Source organism: Pygocentrus nattereri, chromosome 24, assembly GCF_015220715.1.
Source record: "Pygocentrus nattereri isolate fPygNat1 chromosome 24, fPygNat1.pri, whole genome shotgun sequence".
Lineage (NCBI taxonomy): Eukaryota > Metazoa > Chordata > Actinopteri > Characiformes > Serrasalmidae > Pygocentrus > Pygocentrus nattereri.
This window is the reverse complement of record NC_051234.1, coordinates 9,947,392-9,963,936: the sequence shown is the minus strand read 5'-3', so window position 1 is coordinate 9,963,936 and position 16,545 is coordinate 9,947,392. Positions and strand designations below refer to the sequence as shown.

Sequence of the window (16,545 nt, the reverse complement as noted above, 5' to 3'; positions counted from 1 at the left end):
GAAGAAATTTCTTCTCATGTTGGATTTATTCTTAGATTATAGAATATAGAAAATAATCTACACACACTGAAGAGCAGAAAGGTGAGAACAGTTCTGCGCTTTAAGAACACATCATGAACATGACGCTGACTTTTTCTTAGGACCTTTATCATGAACACACTTAGGAAGATGTTGGTGAATGAGGCCTAGTACTGTGCATTCAATGTTATATGTTGATGAAGATCTGATTCACTTCCATTTTTTTTAATCATACAATTTTTCTTTTAAATATATTGTATAATTGAACAATATTTAAGAGCAAAAACCATCGTAGTTTTGCTGAGGAACCTCCAGAAAAGAGAATATGGGATTATACATTCCAGCTCATTTCAGCCTCTGATTATTGTTGATATGAGTCAGCTACACATTCCTAGAAATCATCACATGCTGAAGGACCCACAGAAACAGTTCAGGAGGAAAATATGGTTTATTTAATGCTTACATTCTCAATCCTATAGTCCATTCAAGAACTCTTAAGGCCCAAATAGCTCATATAGCAATAAGCAGACCAAAGATCATCTCATCAAAGATCATCATCAAAATAATCATAAATAAGGCACCAAGCATGAAATTGTCATAAATCAGAATCTAGCTTTTGTTCCTATAATAGTTTATTATGAAAACCAGCATAGTGGAATAAATAAACAAGTTCACACTAACAAATATATCATATCTGTTGTGTAGCCTGTGCCTTTATAATGATAATGACTATAAATTAGGCCTTTTGTGTACTTTTGTGTTTAAAGGCATTATTCTGTGGTCACTGTACTGTAGATAATGGTGGTGTAGGTGTCTTCTTTCTGCTGGTCAGTGCCGACAGACCTGCAATCACAGAAGCCCAATTAGCCCAAAAAGCACATTAACACTATTAACACCACAATATACACCGATCAGGCATGACCTTTATTTTGACGCTCATTGTCCATTTAATCAGTTCCACTTACAATATAGATGCACTTTGTAGTTCTACATTTACAGACTGTAGTCCATCTCTGCACACTCTGTTAGGCCCCTTTTACCCTGTTCTTCAGTGGCCAGGACCCCCATGGACCCTCACAGAGCAGATACTGTTTGGGTGGTGGATCATTCTCAGCACTGCAGTAACACTGATGTGGTGATGGTGTGTTAGCATGTATTATTCTGGTCTGAGTGGATCAGACACAGCAGGGCTGCTGTGTCGCTGTGTCACTGCTAGCCTGAGCTCTTAATTTGAGTAGATTTCTAAAATCATACAGCATATGTCCAACTTAAAATGACAAGTCGTCATTCAGGACAGTTGTGTGATGAAGGTTAGGGACCCATCCCTGTGTCCAGAAGGTTGCTGGTTCGATCCCCTGAGCCAACAGTACTTGACTAAAGTGCCCTTGAGCAAGGCACCTAACCCCCAACTGCTCCCTGGGTGCTCTGGATATGGCTGCCCACTGCTCTGGAGAAGTGTGCTTACTGCCCCCTACTGTATGTGGTATTTCACTGCACAGATGGGTTTAATGCAGAGGCGAATTTTCTAGTTGTGGGATTATTAAAGGATAACTTAAAAGCTTAAGGATTGGGCACACATTCATCTCTTAATGATGTCTGAAATTTTTTTTTACATTTCTTGTTCATTTTTATTTAAGATTATTGTGCTTGTTGTATTTAAACTTTGAGAATTTAGATAGATACGTAGATAGATGTAACGTGGAGCGAGGTAGCGGACGCAAGTGCGGAGGTAAGCGACTTTTATTGAGGGCAAATCCAGAATCAGGGTCATAATGGTCCAGGGTCAAAGAGCCAACACGAACAGATTGAGGGTAAGACATGATAAACAGCTGGTTACGGAAAACAACACCAACAAGACGAGAACACAACGACCAGCGAAAACAAAGGGCAAACACAGGGCTTAAATACACAGGGGCAACGAGCGACAGGTGAAATCAGGGGCGGAGCTACAAAACCAAAACACGAACACATGGACAGGACTGGGAGGGGCCAACCGTGACCGAAAACAAAACAAGAAAGCAAAACCCAGAAAAAGACAAAACCAAACTAGACAACAGGCACAGACACCGAAGCCAGAGCAGAGGCAGAAACGGGCACAGAGGCAGAAACGGGCACAGACGGAGATACACCAGACACAGGGACAGAAGAAACAAAACGAGGACAAAAAATGGAGGGAGGACGAGGAGGCACAACACAAAACGACGCCGACCGAGAGACGACCGGAGACACAGGACGAGGAAAACAAGAACGAACAACAGACCACGCAAAAGACAGGGGAACAGGCACCAAGACAGACACAGGAACGGAAACGGGCACGGAAACAGAAACAGGAACAGAAACAAAAGGAGACACAGGAACGGGAACCACAACAGGAACGGGAACCGAGACAGACACAACAGTAGGGAACAGGACAAAACCAGGGACTGAACAGGGCAGAAACAAAGGAACAGAAACAGACACAGGAGGCACAGAAGGACCACGAGGAACAGAGACAGAAACGGAAGGCCCAGGGGGAACAGACACAGGCGAGGGCGGGATGGGCGGGAACAAAGGGGATGTGATGTCCACGGAGGCAGGCGGGCCTGCTGCGACATCCACGGAGGCAGGCGGGCCTGCTGCGACGTCCACGGAGGCAGGCGGGCCTGCTGCGACGTCCACGGAGGCAGGCGGGCCTGCTGCGACGTCCACGGAGGCAGGCGGGCCTGCTGCGACGTCCACGGAGGCAGGCGGGCCTGCTGCGACGTCCACGGAGGCAGGCGGGTCCGGAGGCGCGACGACTGGCGGCGGGTCCGGAGGCGCGGCGACTGGCGGCGGGTCCGGAGGCGTGGCGACTGGCGGCGGGTCCGGAGGCGCAGGCTTGCCGCGGGGTGTGGCCACGGGATCAGAAGTGCCGCGGGGTGGGGATCTCTGCTCCAACCTGGAGGAACACACAGATACTGGACCCACTCGGCCGTTCCCAAAGCTCACTCGAGCGATAGGCAGACACAGGCGAGGGCGGGATGGGCGGGAACAAAGGGGATGTGATGTCCACGGAGGCAGGCGGGCCTGCTGCGACATTCACGGAGGCAGGCGGACCTGCTGCGACGTCCACGGAGGCAGGCGGGCCTGCTGCGACGTCCATGGAGGCAGGCGGGCCTGCCGCGACGTCCACGGAGGCAGGCGGGTCCGGAGGCGCGGCGACTGGCGGCGGGTCCGGAGGCGCGGCGACTGGCGGCGGGTCCGGAGGCGCGGGCTTGCTGCGGGGTGCGGCCACGGGATCAGAAGTGCCGCGGGGTGCGGCCACGGGATCAGAAGTGCCGCGGGGTGGGGATCTCTGCTCCAACCTGGAGGAACACACAGATACTGGACCCACTCGGCCGTTCCCAAAGCTCACTCGAGCGATAGGCAGCTCGCAGTGACGCTTGCGAACGAGCCGAGTCCCAAAAAACGGGTCATCTGAATGCTCCTCTCACCTCGACTTGCGCTGCAGGTCGCTCCTCCCTGCAGCGTTGTTCAAGCCGGGTGGACCCAAGGCGCTTATCTGAGCTCTCGTCGCCCGGACACAAGGCGGGAAGGTCCTTCGCTTTCTTGCGGGACCGACGAGACGCTCGTGTTCCCACAGCGCCAAGGGATTCACTCTCACTGGCGGGACGGCGTTGGGACGCGGGTATCTCGGGCTGCGTGGACCTGCCACAGCCCAGTGTGTCGCTTACCTGCTGCGTCCATAGGCGGCTGGTAGTTCTGTAACGTGGAGCGAGGTAGCGGACGCAAGTGCGGAGGTAAGCAACTTTTATTGAGGGCAAATCCAGAATCAGGATCATAAGGGCCAAGGGTCAAAGAGCCAACACGAACAGATTGAGTGTAAGACATGATAAACAGCTGGTTACGGAAAACAACACCAACAAGACGAGAACACAACAACCAGCGAAAACAAAGGGCAAACACAGGGCTTAAATACACAGGGGCAACGAGCGACAGGTGAAAACAATCAGGGGCGGAGCTACAAAACCAAAACACGAACACATGGACAGGACTGGGAGGGGCCAACCGTGACAATAGATAGATAGATAGATAGATAGATAGATAGATAGATAGATAGATAGATAGATAGATAGATAGATACCTCCCTGATAGAAATAAATCTAGGCATAAGTTAAAGTACAAGAGAAATAAAATAAATTATAAAAGTAAAGAAGTATATCTATTTAAATATATAAGTTAATTACTATAATACGACTTAATATTACTATGTATGTTTAGTATTAATGCTCTAATTTCACTGTAATGTTTTCACTGGACACAAAATGGTTAAATTAATGAACCTCCCAAAAGAAATGGATCCAATTAGGGTTGTTTTCTCTGTGGTATCTAGGTAGATACAGCCTAGCAAGCTCTCCCATTGGTCAGGACTTCAGGAGCTGGACTGAAGGCCTTACCCCTTAGCTCACCTACCAACCTGATTAGAAACTGTGGAGTTGACCAATCATGCTCTGATTTACAAAGAGACCAATTTTAGGAAAACACATCACTCTGGTTCTTCTAGATACCTCACTGACTGTGGATATGAGCTGTAGTCCAAACAGGTTCGGGTTAGTTGTTAGGAATGTTGTTGCGGTAGCTCTATGTCAGAACTCTTTACTGAAAGAGTCACTGGAATTATGCAACTGATACATACAGGCTCAAATATCTGTTAGTGTCTTTAACAAGCTTCACATGTCCGTGTGTAATATAAATCAGCTGAAAAACACCACAAGAAATCCCCCAGGGCTGCTAGCAGAAATTAGCATTAGTGGTTTTTGGACATTTTTGGGCTGAACTGAAGGCCTCACTGTAACAGTCACAGATGGCCACCGATATGTGAGTAAATAGGATGTGTTGTTTGGACATACGTACATACAGAACTAGTGCATAACTGCAGTTACATCATTATTTCTCATTTCCTACATTTTTCATGTGTTTATTCTGTTCACTTCTGCCTTCTATGTGGTTTTATAGACTAAAATCAGGTGTAAGTCATTTGTTTATGATCATTTTCCAAACCTCTCTTCATCTCTTAGACACGCTGTTTATGTTACAGTGCCTTTGGAAATATATGAAAATAACCTCTGTTCTGATTGGTTGCCACATTCAAGAAGCAGTCCAGGCTGAAAGGCCGAGTGGGTGGGGCTATATAAGGTGAATAGATGTATATATGTGTAAATATGATTATAAATGTTTTTCAGACAGCTGGGTTCCTGACTACGCTGGTGGAGATCTACCATTATGAGGAGTTTAGATCAAACCCTAATACAGCACATCTGATCCCACCAATCCAGGCCTTCAGGAGCTTCTGAATATCACAGCCTGGTGTTGTTAGAACTCAGTAGATCTCCATGACTGAGCTGGTCACCCTGATAAACACGCTGAAAGATATGAAAATATTCTCACCACATGCAGTAAAGTACAGCAGTCAAGGTCAGTATGACTACTATCAACCCAAGTGAGACCATGCTTGACAAAAAGAGACCTGTTAATAAAGAAACAGCAGGATTAGACCTGTAACTGAACACAATCCAGCTAAAGCAAGGGTATCCCCTATGACCTAAAGGGGAAATCCAGCAACTTTTTAAAATCTCTGCATAATTAACTGGTTAAGATGTAAACAGAGTCGTTCAGAGCAGTTTGTTGTGAAACACACTGGTCTAGAGAAACTTACAGAGTCAGAACTGTTCACGGTGGCGGTGATAGGAACCAGACGTCCGCCTCTAAAAGCCTCACAGAAAGTTCCTACATGGAATCATTATGAATTCACTGGCTGATGACTGAGACATTGATCTACAATAGCAATTCATGGTTGAGGGATACATGAAGGGTATTTTAAGACAAATTAGTCCCCAAAGATTTTTTTTTTAGGTGCATCACTATTACCATCATTTACATTTACAGTATTTGGCAGACATTCTTATCCAGAGCAATTTACAAAAAGTGCTTTGTCTATCTAAAGAAAGTATCTTTGCTAGTTACCAACAGGCTAGATAGAAAGCTGGTATTGAGCTCTGGTACTGCTAGAAATACAATACAATACGCCTTGGAAGATGGCAAGTCAAGCCGAGCTGTACTCGAAGCTCGAAGGACTTGTGATACGGTTTGAGATTTCACCATTGCCATCAATGTGTAGGGAGGGGCTGGTCCATTTTGCTTTGTACACAAGCATTAGGGTTTTAAATCTGATGCGTGCAGCTACAGGAAGCCAGTTTAGGAAGCACAGCTGTGGGGTTACATGGCTGAACTTGCGGAGGTTGAAGACGAGCTGTGCGGCTGCATTCTGGATGAGCTGCAGAGGCTTGATGGCCTGCTTAGGAAAACTGTCTTAGTCAAGATGACCGGAGACTGAATGAGCACCTGGGGGGCCTCTCGAGTAAGGAAGGGTCAGATCCTCTGGATGTTGTACATGAACCTACATGACCGTGTTAGGTGAGTGGAGAATGATAACTGGCCATCCAGGATCACACCAAGTCTTCATGCCTCTACAGACGGAACAATCAGGGAGTTCTCGAATGAGATGGCAAGATCATGATGAGGACCACCAGCGCTACATATAAACTCAGACAAGACAAGTAGGTTGACTGGTGGTTTTGGATTGTAAATAAAATGTCTATATTTGTGTTGGAGTCATGGCAACCCCTGGGTCCTATCACCACCACTGTAAAGCCATCTGAACCATTTTATACCAAACCACTCTGAATCTCTCTGTTTACATCACAATCACTAAGATTATTTGGGAATTTAGAAAAATCAGGATTCTCCAGCTAGTTCTTTCTTTTCCTGCAGTGGTAAAGATTTTTAAACGTTATGAACTTTCTGAAAATGCTGATCAGGATCAGAGCTCCCTCCTCGTTACAGAATCAATGCTCTTAAAAAAGATGGTTCTTCAAGGGTACAATATAGAACCATGAGACTCAAAGACCCCTTTACATACTTAAATGGTTCTATATAGCACCAGATAGGGTTCTTCTAACATTACAAGCTTGACATGGGAACAATATCAGAAAACCTTTTAGTGCAAAGAACCATTTAAGCAAAGCGGTCTTTGAGTCTCAAGGCTCTATATAGCACCTTTGAAGAACCACGTTTTTCAGGAGTGTAGAGAAAAGCAGATTTTGAGAAGAATAGATGTAAGAATGGGCCTCAGATCTACGTTACCCAATGAGATCTCAGAGAACATGCAGAGTTTGTGCAAATATTAGCATTAGTGCAAAGAAAATGGACATTTTTGGACATTCTAATTAGATTCAGCAGGAAATGAGCTTTTCAGTGATGTGTGATATGATGCAGTTCAGTTTGGGTGGAGCTAAGCCTACATTACAACTGCTGAATTTTGGAAAATCCAGTTAGACATGAGTGGACATGAACTGACCAAACACACTGAAATAAACAGATTTCTGCTGTTTATGATGACGACTTAAGAAAAGACATGTTATAGATACAATTCATTAAACTAGTCTGAAAAAATTATTGGCAGGACAAAAATCAGCATTTCACCCTTAAAATAACTGTGTGTGATTTTTTTGTTGTTTTTTTTTTTGCTACTGTCTGAACACAGTCTAAAGTCTCCTTTTATTTGTGTCTGTAAACTATAGTCCAGTGGTCTCATTATCAAGATATGACTGTGTATCAGATGCTTCCTGATTGACATTTAAAATCTTTGTATGTTTTCATGAAAACTCTGAACAGAGCGCTAGAACATGTTAGTCAATAAGCAGATCACGTAATGTAGTTTAGTTGTTTATCATACGTTATATTACTATTTTACAAACAACTGTACCACATTTTAAAGCCTCGTCAGCATAGCTGCTTAGGGTTTGACCCACCTTTTACGTCAAGGCTGATCATTTCAGACGTGAAGTTCTCGTAGTTCCTCAAAGCACAGGAATAATTCCCAGAGTTCCTCATAGTCAGAGCAGGAAGGTGAAGAACAGAGCCTGATTCAGGTAAACGCTCTCTGTTCTTAAACCACACAAACTGTGGAGAGCTGAGAGTGCAGTTCACAGCGCAAGTCAGATTTACAGAGTCTCCTTCTTTTAGAGTCCCGTTTCCAGAGAGTCTGATCATCGACACCTGCACAACTTTTAGAGAGCAAGAAAGAGTCCACACGAGTGCGATATTAAGAGCTTATTACCACATGAAAACACTGCATGTTTGTGAAGATAATAATGCTTTTTCATATGCAGCCACTTTATCAGAAACCCCTCTCTTGTAGCTCTACCTTGTTGGTGTATAGATAGAGACTGTAGATCATCTGTTAATGTACAGTTTGTGTGATTAATAATCAGTTTCTGAACACAGATCCTCTCTTGTCTGGAGGTTTTTTGGGTGGTGCTCCACTGTCAGCCTAGTTGAGTGTCAGTGTTACTGCTGTGCTGTGCTGAGAATGGACCAACACCAAAATAATACCTGGACAATAGCACCCCTGTGGTCAGAAACTGACCAGTGATGAATGGGTAGAGGAGGGGTGATAAACTGTACACCTACATAGTGGTGCTATTAGTTAGGTGTTTCTAATAAAGTGGCCAGAGCGGAAGCACAAAGTAGGTGTTTTTAATACGCATTAATAATTTGGAGCTTTATTTTAATCTGAATGCTTACCTGCCACTTTAAGAGTCACTCCAGGGTCACCTGTCCATCTTCCTATCTCGACATCAGTTATAAATCTGAATTTATACTCTCCAGAGTGACTGAACTGTACATTACTGATTAATAAAGTACAGTTTGATGTTTTGTCACCAACATACTTAAAGTCTCCTGAAGCTGCAGTAGAGTCACTGTCATAAACATACAGTCCATCATAACACGTTCCTGAATTTGAGTTCATTGAGCACCAGAAAACTCTTTCCAACTGCTGCACTGACTTTGGGTAGAAATAAGTGCAGGAAATTATGACATCAGATCCTCTCACAGCGCAGATCGGCTCAGAATAATTCACACCCCATCCACCATCTGAGAGAACACCTGCAAAATATGAGTGTCATAAAATCTAAGAAATCAGTGAGGACTGAAGAAAAAAAAATGTTTTTTAACTTTTAACTCAAATCTTCTCTCTCACTCTAACAACCTGTCAGATACTTAAGATCATTAGTATTACATTTAGTTTTCTTTTTAATCAGTGTTATCTGCCACGCCTCCTGCCAAGGTTACCTCCTCTGTCTGCTCCCTTTCTCCTGCAGAGTCACTTGAGTACATGGACTGACTAGAGGACTCCAACTCCCATGAGTCAGTGGGAGATCACATGACTCCCCTACCATCACCAACCACCAACGAACATTCATTCCAGCACTCCTCCTCACTGGAGTTCTAATCTTTCACATCATTTCATGCCATTAGTTAGTTAGAATAAAAGCCCAGGCTTTAGTCCAGTTCTTTGTGAAGCATTGTAAACCCCTTTTGTTGCATAATGAGCGGTGTTTTTTGTGAAAAAAGCCTTTTTTTTGTATGACCTGCCATTTTGTGTTGCCCTTTTGGATTGAATTGCTGTGCATTACTTGCTCTCTTGGTTTTCAATCCTGGACTAGTTCTGTTTTTTCTCTAGATGCCACTCTTGTTTTGGTTATCCTGCCTGTCCTTAACTGTCCTGAGCAGTCAAGAAAACTTAAGCCTCTGTTTTTATCTGCGAGTGTCTGATCTGCACTGACTTTGCAACATTAGATGGATGCTCATTGTCCATTTAATCAGCTCCACTTACTATACAGGTGCACTTTGTAGTTCTACAGTTACAGACTGTAGTCCATCTGTTTCTCTGATACTTTTGTTTGCCCCTTTTACCCTGTTCTTCAGTGGTCAGGACCTCCATGGACCTTCACAGAGTAGGTACTATTTGGGTGGTGGGTCATTTTCAGCACTGCAGTAACTCTGATGTGGTGGTGGTGTGTGTTGTGCTGGTGCGAGTGGATCAGACACAGCAGTTCACCTTCATCAGTGGTGACAGGACGGTGTATGCTGGTGGACTATTCTCAGTCCAGCAGTGACACCGAGGTGTTTAAAAACTCCAGCAGCACTCCTGCATCTGATCCACTCATACCAGCACAACACACACTAACACACCACCACCAGTGTTACTGCATTGCTAAGAATGATCCACCACCCAAATAATTTTTCAATAGTTAATTTATAACATATTTTAATAAATATACATATATAGTTTCAGCTCACAGACCAATGTCCTGGCATTGACAAGAATGGAATAGAATTTGCTGGTATAATTCAGAGTTCATTGTTCCATCAATGATGGCGAGCCGTCATGGCCCAGATGCAGCAAACAGGCCCAAACCACGAAACTACCACCACCATGTTTCACACATGGGATAAGGCTTTTATGCTGGAATGCAGTGTTCTCCTTTCTCCACACATAACGCTACTCATTTAAACAAAAAAGATCTATTTTGATCTCATCCGTCCACAAAACATTGTTCCAATAGCCTTAGGTTTGTCCATGTGATCTTTAGCAAACTGCAGATGGGCAGCAGTGTTCTTTCTGGAGAGCAGAAGCTTTCTACTTGCAACCCTGCCGTGCACACCTTTGTTGTTCAATGTTTTCCTGAAGGTGGACTCATAAACATTAACAGTAGCTACTGTGAAAAAGGCCTTTAGGTACCCTGGATTCCTTTGTGGCCTCACAGACTATTACACACCATGTTCTTGGTGTGATCTTTGTTGGTTGACCACTCCTGGGTAGCGTAATGAACTTGAATTTCCACCTTTTGTACTATAGTCTGTCTGATTGTGGATTGGTGGGGTCCCAACTCTTTATAGATGGTCTTTTAACCTTTTCCAGCCTGACAAGCATCAACAGCTCTTCTTCTGATGTCCTCAGAAATCTCCTTTGTTCGTGTCATGATACACTTTCACAAACGTGTTGTGAAGGTCAGATTGTGACAGATCCCTGTTCTTTACATAAAACAGGTTGGTCACTCACATGACAATCTGAACAAAGAACTCCAAACAGACCAGAAATAAACAAAACTCTTCAAACAATACATACACTTTGAACAGTACATCCAACAAACCATACAAACAAACAAAGACCAGCAAACACAGGGTTTAAATACAAACCAGGACAACAAGGGACAGGTGGGAAACAGGTGGGAACAATCAGGGGTGGAGCCATGAAACTAGAGGGCAGGACTGAAAACCAAAACAGAAGCACATGGACAGGACTTGAAAGTAAACAAAACAAGCACATGGACTGGACTGGGAGGGGCCAATCGTGACACTTTTATATTGTGTGTAAATTTCATGAAAGAGGGACCAAAATAAATGGCCAAAAATGACTTGAAAAAAAAAAGGTCTGGTTCCATTGACATTGAAATTAATATATGTTTTTTTCCTTCTGTAAAGTTTCCATTTTGGAAAGACGAGATTTTGTTCCAACAGCAACCATATAAAACTCAGAAGACACAAGTTAGCTCACTGGTGGTTTAACAAATAAAATTCCCTTTAAAATTGTATTAAAATAAATTTCTCCATTCCCAGCACTTGTAGAAACAAAATGAAAAAGACAGGAAAGACTGACTGGCAGGCGAGAGATTTTTTATAAATAAATCAAATATCTATGTGTGTTGTAATCATGGCGACCCCTGGTTCCTATCACCACCACTGAACCATTTCACACCAAACCACTCTGAATCACTCTGTTTACATCTCACATTATGCATAAAATGTGATAAATTAGTGGCCTCCCCATTATTTTCTGTTCTCTTTCATTTACTGCATAATTTTTTTGTAATTGTTTTGACCACATTTAACAATTTACTTTACATAATTGTTCTAATTTAAGAATCAGAACTTCACCAACAAGTTAACTACACACCTTTATACTTTCAACAACACTTTTAAAGATTGTAACAAGATTATAACAGTCTGGCAAAGAATGCTAGACAATATGCAAATGAGACAAAAACTGCAGTGCATGAGATCTGCTCTCCAGCAGAGAGAGAAAAAGACAAGCTCGGCCAGAAGAAGAACTGACAGACCAGTTTAGCAATACTTTGGTTTCCAACCCAATGAATGTGAAGCTGTACTGAATGTTGCTTAACAGTCTTCTCTCTGTGCTTGTATCTAAGCAGCAACCAGCTCCAGTTACTCAGTTACATGTATTTTCCAGCAAATCTTTCATGGATTTGCACTTTTCTCAGTATTTACAAATAATAATAGTTTTACTTAAGTGCAGTTCACTCACAGTCATAAAGGTACTAACTACTCACTGGGGCAGTTCCCCTCTTGTCACTGGGGTGGGACCCTTAAGGGTACAGCTCAGTACCTTTAGTCCGGGAACATAACTGTACCCTAATCCACTGAAATGATGGTTTCTAAGCTGTACTGACTCCACACACCCCGTCTCATCTCCAGCCTTTTTATTTTACTGTTCAGTTTCAAAACATTCGATCGTGAAAAGGTACAAATATGAACTTTTCACCTGGAAAAACTTGTTTCACCCTTTCTATTCAATTATCAGGGTGGCATGGTGGCACAGAGGCACAGTGGGTAGTCCTGTCGCCTCACAGCAAGAAAGGTCTGGGTTCAATTCCTGCATTCAGCCACAACAAAACGCAGCAAAGCGTTTATTTAAATGGAAATGGTGATGTGTTGAAGACTCTGTTGTATAGCGCGAGCAACTGTGGCCACTGAGAAGGACACTCTGTGTTCTTTTTAAAGAATTTTCTTTTCAAAGAGTTTAAATCTGAAAACGTGTCTTTTAACATCTTTAATTCTAGTGTTCATTTTTTTAGAATCCATTGTGTGCATTGCCTTTTTAATATGATGGGGTTTATATACACTGCATGTCACTGCTGATTGAGTAACACCTCTGACACATGCAGTACACCAGAGGACAAAGCCTGGTCCAAGCTGGAAACCATAGCAAAACAGTGCATAACAGAGATTAGACGTGCCCCAGGTACATGATAAACACTGTCCCCGTCAGGAAACAAATCATACAAAGAAGCTGAACAATGGACTGACCACCCCAGAGTTCAGATCTCAATAACAATAAATACACCAGGATTATTACAGAAAATGCTAAACCATGGTTCGCAACCCAAACGCCAAGAAGAGCCATTTTGTCCTTTCACCAAAAATCAAACCACCTTGGGAGTCACCTTGGGAGTTAATGTGCATTTTACCATCTTGACTGTAAATATGTCTCAGTATGTGCTGATGTGCTGGTAAAGGCTAATAAATCTAATATAAATGAAAACACAGACTTACTTTGCTCTGCTTTAACCTTTAGCTCAGCTACAGCCACTTTTCTCACATCTCCAGCAGGAAACTTTTCCACAAACGTAGAACTCGTAGAAAATGTCTCTCAACATTCAACTTTTTTGCTTCACATTCGCCAGCTTCTTGTTCAATTGTACCCATTCCACCTTGTTCTGCAGTTACATTCTGGCACCTCAGACACCATTTAAGGTGGAACGAGAAGCTGGAAACTGAGAAACTGACTTCAGCTTCATGACATTTTCATTGTTTTGTCAGTTTCTCATTGCAGATTAAACATATCAGGAAACCAGCTGGAGTGATTATAAACACAAATAAGTTTGTCTACAAATTATCGATGCTCATTTTAAATCATTCTCTTTGCATTTCATTGGCTACTAGCTAGGCGAGATTGTTGTCTGCGTTGTTATGGTGACCAGCAGTCTGTGCTGATCTTCGGGGTTAAAGCCTGAATTAGCAGTTCTACATTAACTCCAATGTTTAAGACCATTTATTGTTAAACTGTGTTGAACAATCAGCAGAGCTTTATTTAACTGTAAAGGAAGATTATTTTATTTTTACCTAAACATCTAATTCTCATGTGGAGACATTTTACATCACAGTAAAAGAGCCACATGTTGCCGAACTTGGGCTAAACCAACTTCTAAGACTGAACTTTGGAGGTGTGCCTACAGATTCTTTGAGGAACTGAAAGTGAGTCTCATGAAAAGAATGGAAGCTGAAATAAAGGTAAAGAGTGATTCACTGACTGAACACAGCTGAGATTAGATGAAGTAGTTGATGCTTCTGTTTTTTTCCTGATGTTTGGACATGAATAACTTGTACATTATGGCTAATTTGACTAAAAATGTTATAAACACTAATGCAGTCTCTAACTTTTACGCGGTACTGCACATCTGTGAAGAACATAATCTACTTCAGACTCAGTTTCAATTTAGCCAATCACACTTTTTTCTGTTTCTATTATGTTATTGACAGACCTATATTCTGGATTATTGTTGCTCAGATCTCTCACGTTGCCTCAGCAAACTTCACTTCCTGTACAGACTGACACTTGGTGGAGTAAGAAGTTCCTTTAAGATAAAAATAAACGTTGCTAAAAGTTTACAGACTTTGGTGTGTGGACCCACATTCCACTTTGACAGACTTATTACAGTCTAAACAGATGTGTGGAAAGCAGCCTAAACCCATATTCCTATTCTTCTTCCTGTGAAATAATCATTCATGTAAAAGCACGTTTCCAAAAACCAGCTTGAGTAGAAGAACAAAAGTGCTGAGTAACTTGTAGAAGCGCAGTGGAACGTCTTACTCCATCCAGCTTCTATCAGCATAAGAAGTGAAGTCTTTTAGTCTATTCTTCCCTTTTTTACAACTTTTTTACAACAAAGCTGGACATTGTAACAATAACAGAACCCTTCTTGGTGCTATATACAACCATCTAAAGTACATTCTCCATCCATCTGAAGAACCCTGTCACCATGCAAATAAGGGTTCTTTGAGTGTTCTTGCTTCCATATAGAACCATTTTCTTTACTAAAGAACCCTCTTTTTTAAGAGTGGACGCACCTGGGGGATGTTTAGGTCTTTGCTTTGGCTTTTTAATAATGCTACTTTAAGAAGCTCTTCCACTTTCATTATTCATCATTTGTTATGTGCAATCTTCTCAACCAACGGCAACATCTTTTATAATGACCGTAAATTACATTAACTTTTTTTTTGCAGTATTAACATGTAGCAATGAAGAACTTGATTGATTTCTGACCTTAACTAACCACAAACAAGTGTCTGAACACTTGTTTCCCCTCACTGTACTGTATCAGTATCACCAGTTAAAAACACTTTAAGGGGTTAAAAAGGTTCTTCACACTTGCTCACACCTTCTTTCATTGTTTTTATCTCAGATTAACTAAGTGACTCTACCCACTTCTGCATGTAAGAAACTAAAAGAGCAGCAATAATTCCTACCGGTCAGTGTGAGCAGAGTCAGAACCAAAAGGTGCAGCATCTTCATCTCTCCTCTGGAGCGCATGCCACTTTTCAACATGTGGTGAAGGTTCTGTGAGCACTTGCGTCTGCTTATCTCTGTGGGAACTTAAAGTGCTGGTCCTTACAAAAAAAAAACTGCTTCTAAAGAAGAACAAACCCAAACACCACAGCTGTTCCCTCCCCTTCACACGTTAGAATCAATGATGCAGACAGCAAAACTACCACAACATTTTATGCCTATATCTAAACTGTGCTCTATGGCCACATCTGGGGCCGTATTGCAGAAACTTCTTAAGTCAGTATCACAGAAACATTCTAATTAGACTAAACCTCCCTAAATACTGTCCTAAGTTTAGGATAAACTTTCTGTTTAAGGTCCGTTTCTATGGTTTTTAGGCAGCTGTGTCAGGCAGCATAGCTCACTACCAGCATAATGAGCTACATTTATTTCTACTGTAAAATGCTGCTTTCACTGTAAGATGCTTTTCTTTTCTAACTCTGCGTTTTAAAAATCTCAAACGCTGCAGACTCACACTCAACTATCCCTCTTATTACCTTCGTGTGTTAATGTTGATGATGAAATATTACAGTGATGACGGTGAATAATGAGGAGAAAGAGCTGAACGTCTGCCTGTTTATTAGGAGGAATGATTTTAGCGTGCTCAGCTAAAGCATTTGGGAAATGGAGACTGAAACTGGGGACACTCTGATAAACACCACAGAGTGCGGCCACCATATTCTTAACTTCACGTTTAGCACATTTTAGTTTTGTTTAACCTTTTTTACACCAGTCTGGCTAACTAACTTGATTATCCTAATTATGTGTTCATGTTTCAGTTGTGTTTGTGGTCGGTTGCTAGGTAATAGACATGACAGTTGATTGTCGACTTTAACTCACTGTGGACAGTCGCTCTTGTGCTCAGGCCAGCCTTGTTTGATCATCCTCTTGAGTTCTGTCAATGTCTCATCCTTTTCAGTTTCTTGTTTAATTGTTCCAGTTCTTTCACGTGACACAGGAAGTGATGTCATGATCATGTCAACATATGCCTGTATGTCAGCACATTTTTCCTTGTCTCGTTTCTCATGTTTGTCAACAGGCCGTGACAGTGTATCAGCTGCATACATGTATTTTCCTGGTGTATATGTCAATTTCACATCGTATTTCTGCAGTCGTATTAACACACGCTGTATTCTCAGTGGACAGTCAGTCAATGGCTTGGACTGAAGGCCTTACCCCTTAGATCACCTACCAACCTGATTAGAAACTAACTGTGGAGTTGACCAATCATGCTCTGATTTACAATGAGACCAATT

General features: G+C 42.4%; 1 protein-coding gene across 1 annotated transcript; it reads right to left on the bottom strand.

The window, feature by feature from the left end:
• Positions 1–460: 460 nt before the first annotated feature.
• LOC119262358 (sialoadhesin-like) lies at positions 461–15,320 on the bottom strand. The gene is made up of 5 exons (XM_037533871.1): positions 15,211–15,320; positions 8,623–8,985; positions 7,848–8,102; positions 5,425–5,503; positions 461–861 (listed from the first exon to the last, which is right to left on the bottom strand). The coding sequence occupies exons 1-5, from the start codon at positions 15,287–15,289 to the stop codon at positions 789–791; spliced, it is 849 nt and encodes a 282-aa protein (XP_037389768.1). The 5' UTR covers positions 15,290–15,320; the 3' UTR covers positions 461–788.
• Between the last annotated feature and the right edge of the window lie 1,225 nt (positions 15,321–16,545).

Excerpts from the sequence above, each read along its gene's own strand:
- LOC119262358 (XM_037533871.1), bottom strand. The coding sequence starts at position 15,289 with ATGTTGAAAAGTGGCATGCGCTCCAGAGGAGAGATGAAGATGCTGCAC. Across the intron at positions 8,986-15,210 it reads GACTCTGCTCACACTGACCG|GTGTTCTCTCAGATGGTGGA; the intron begins GTAGGAATTATT and ends CATATTTTGCAG. Across the intron at positions 862-5,424 it reads GCTGTACTTTACTGCATGTG|GTCTGTCGGCACTGACCAGC; the intron begins GTGAGAATATTT and ends CTGTGATTGCAG.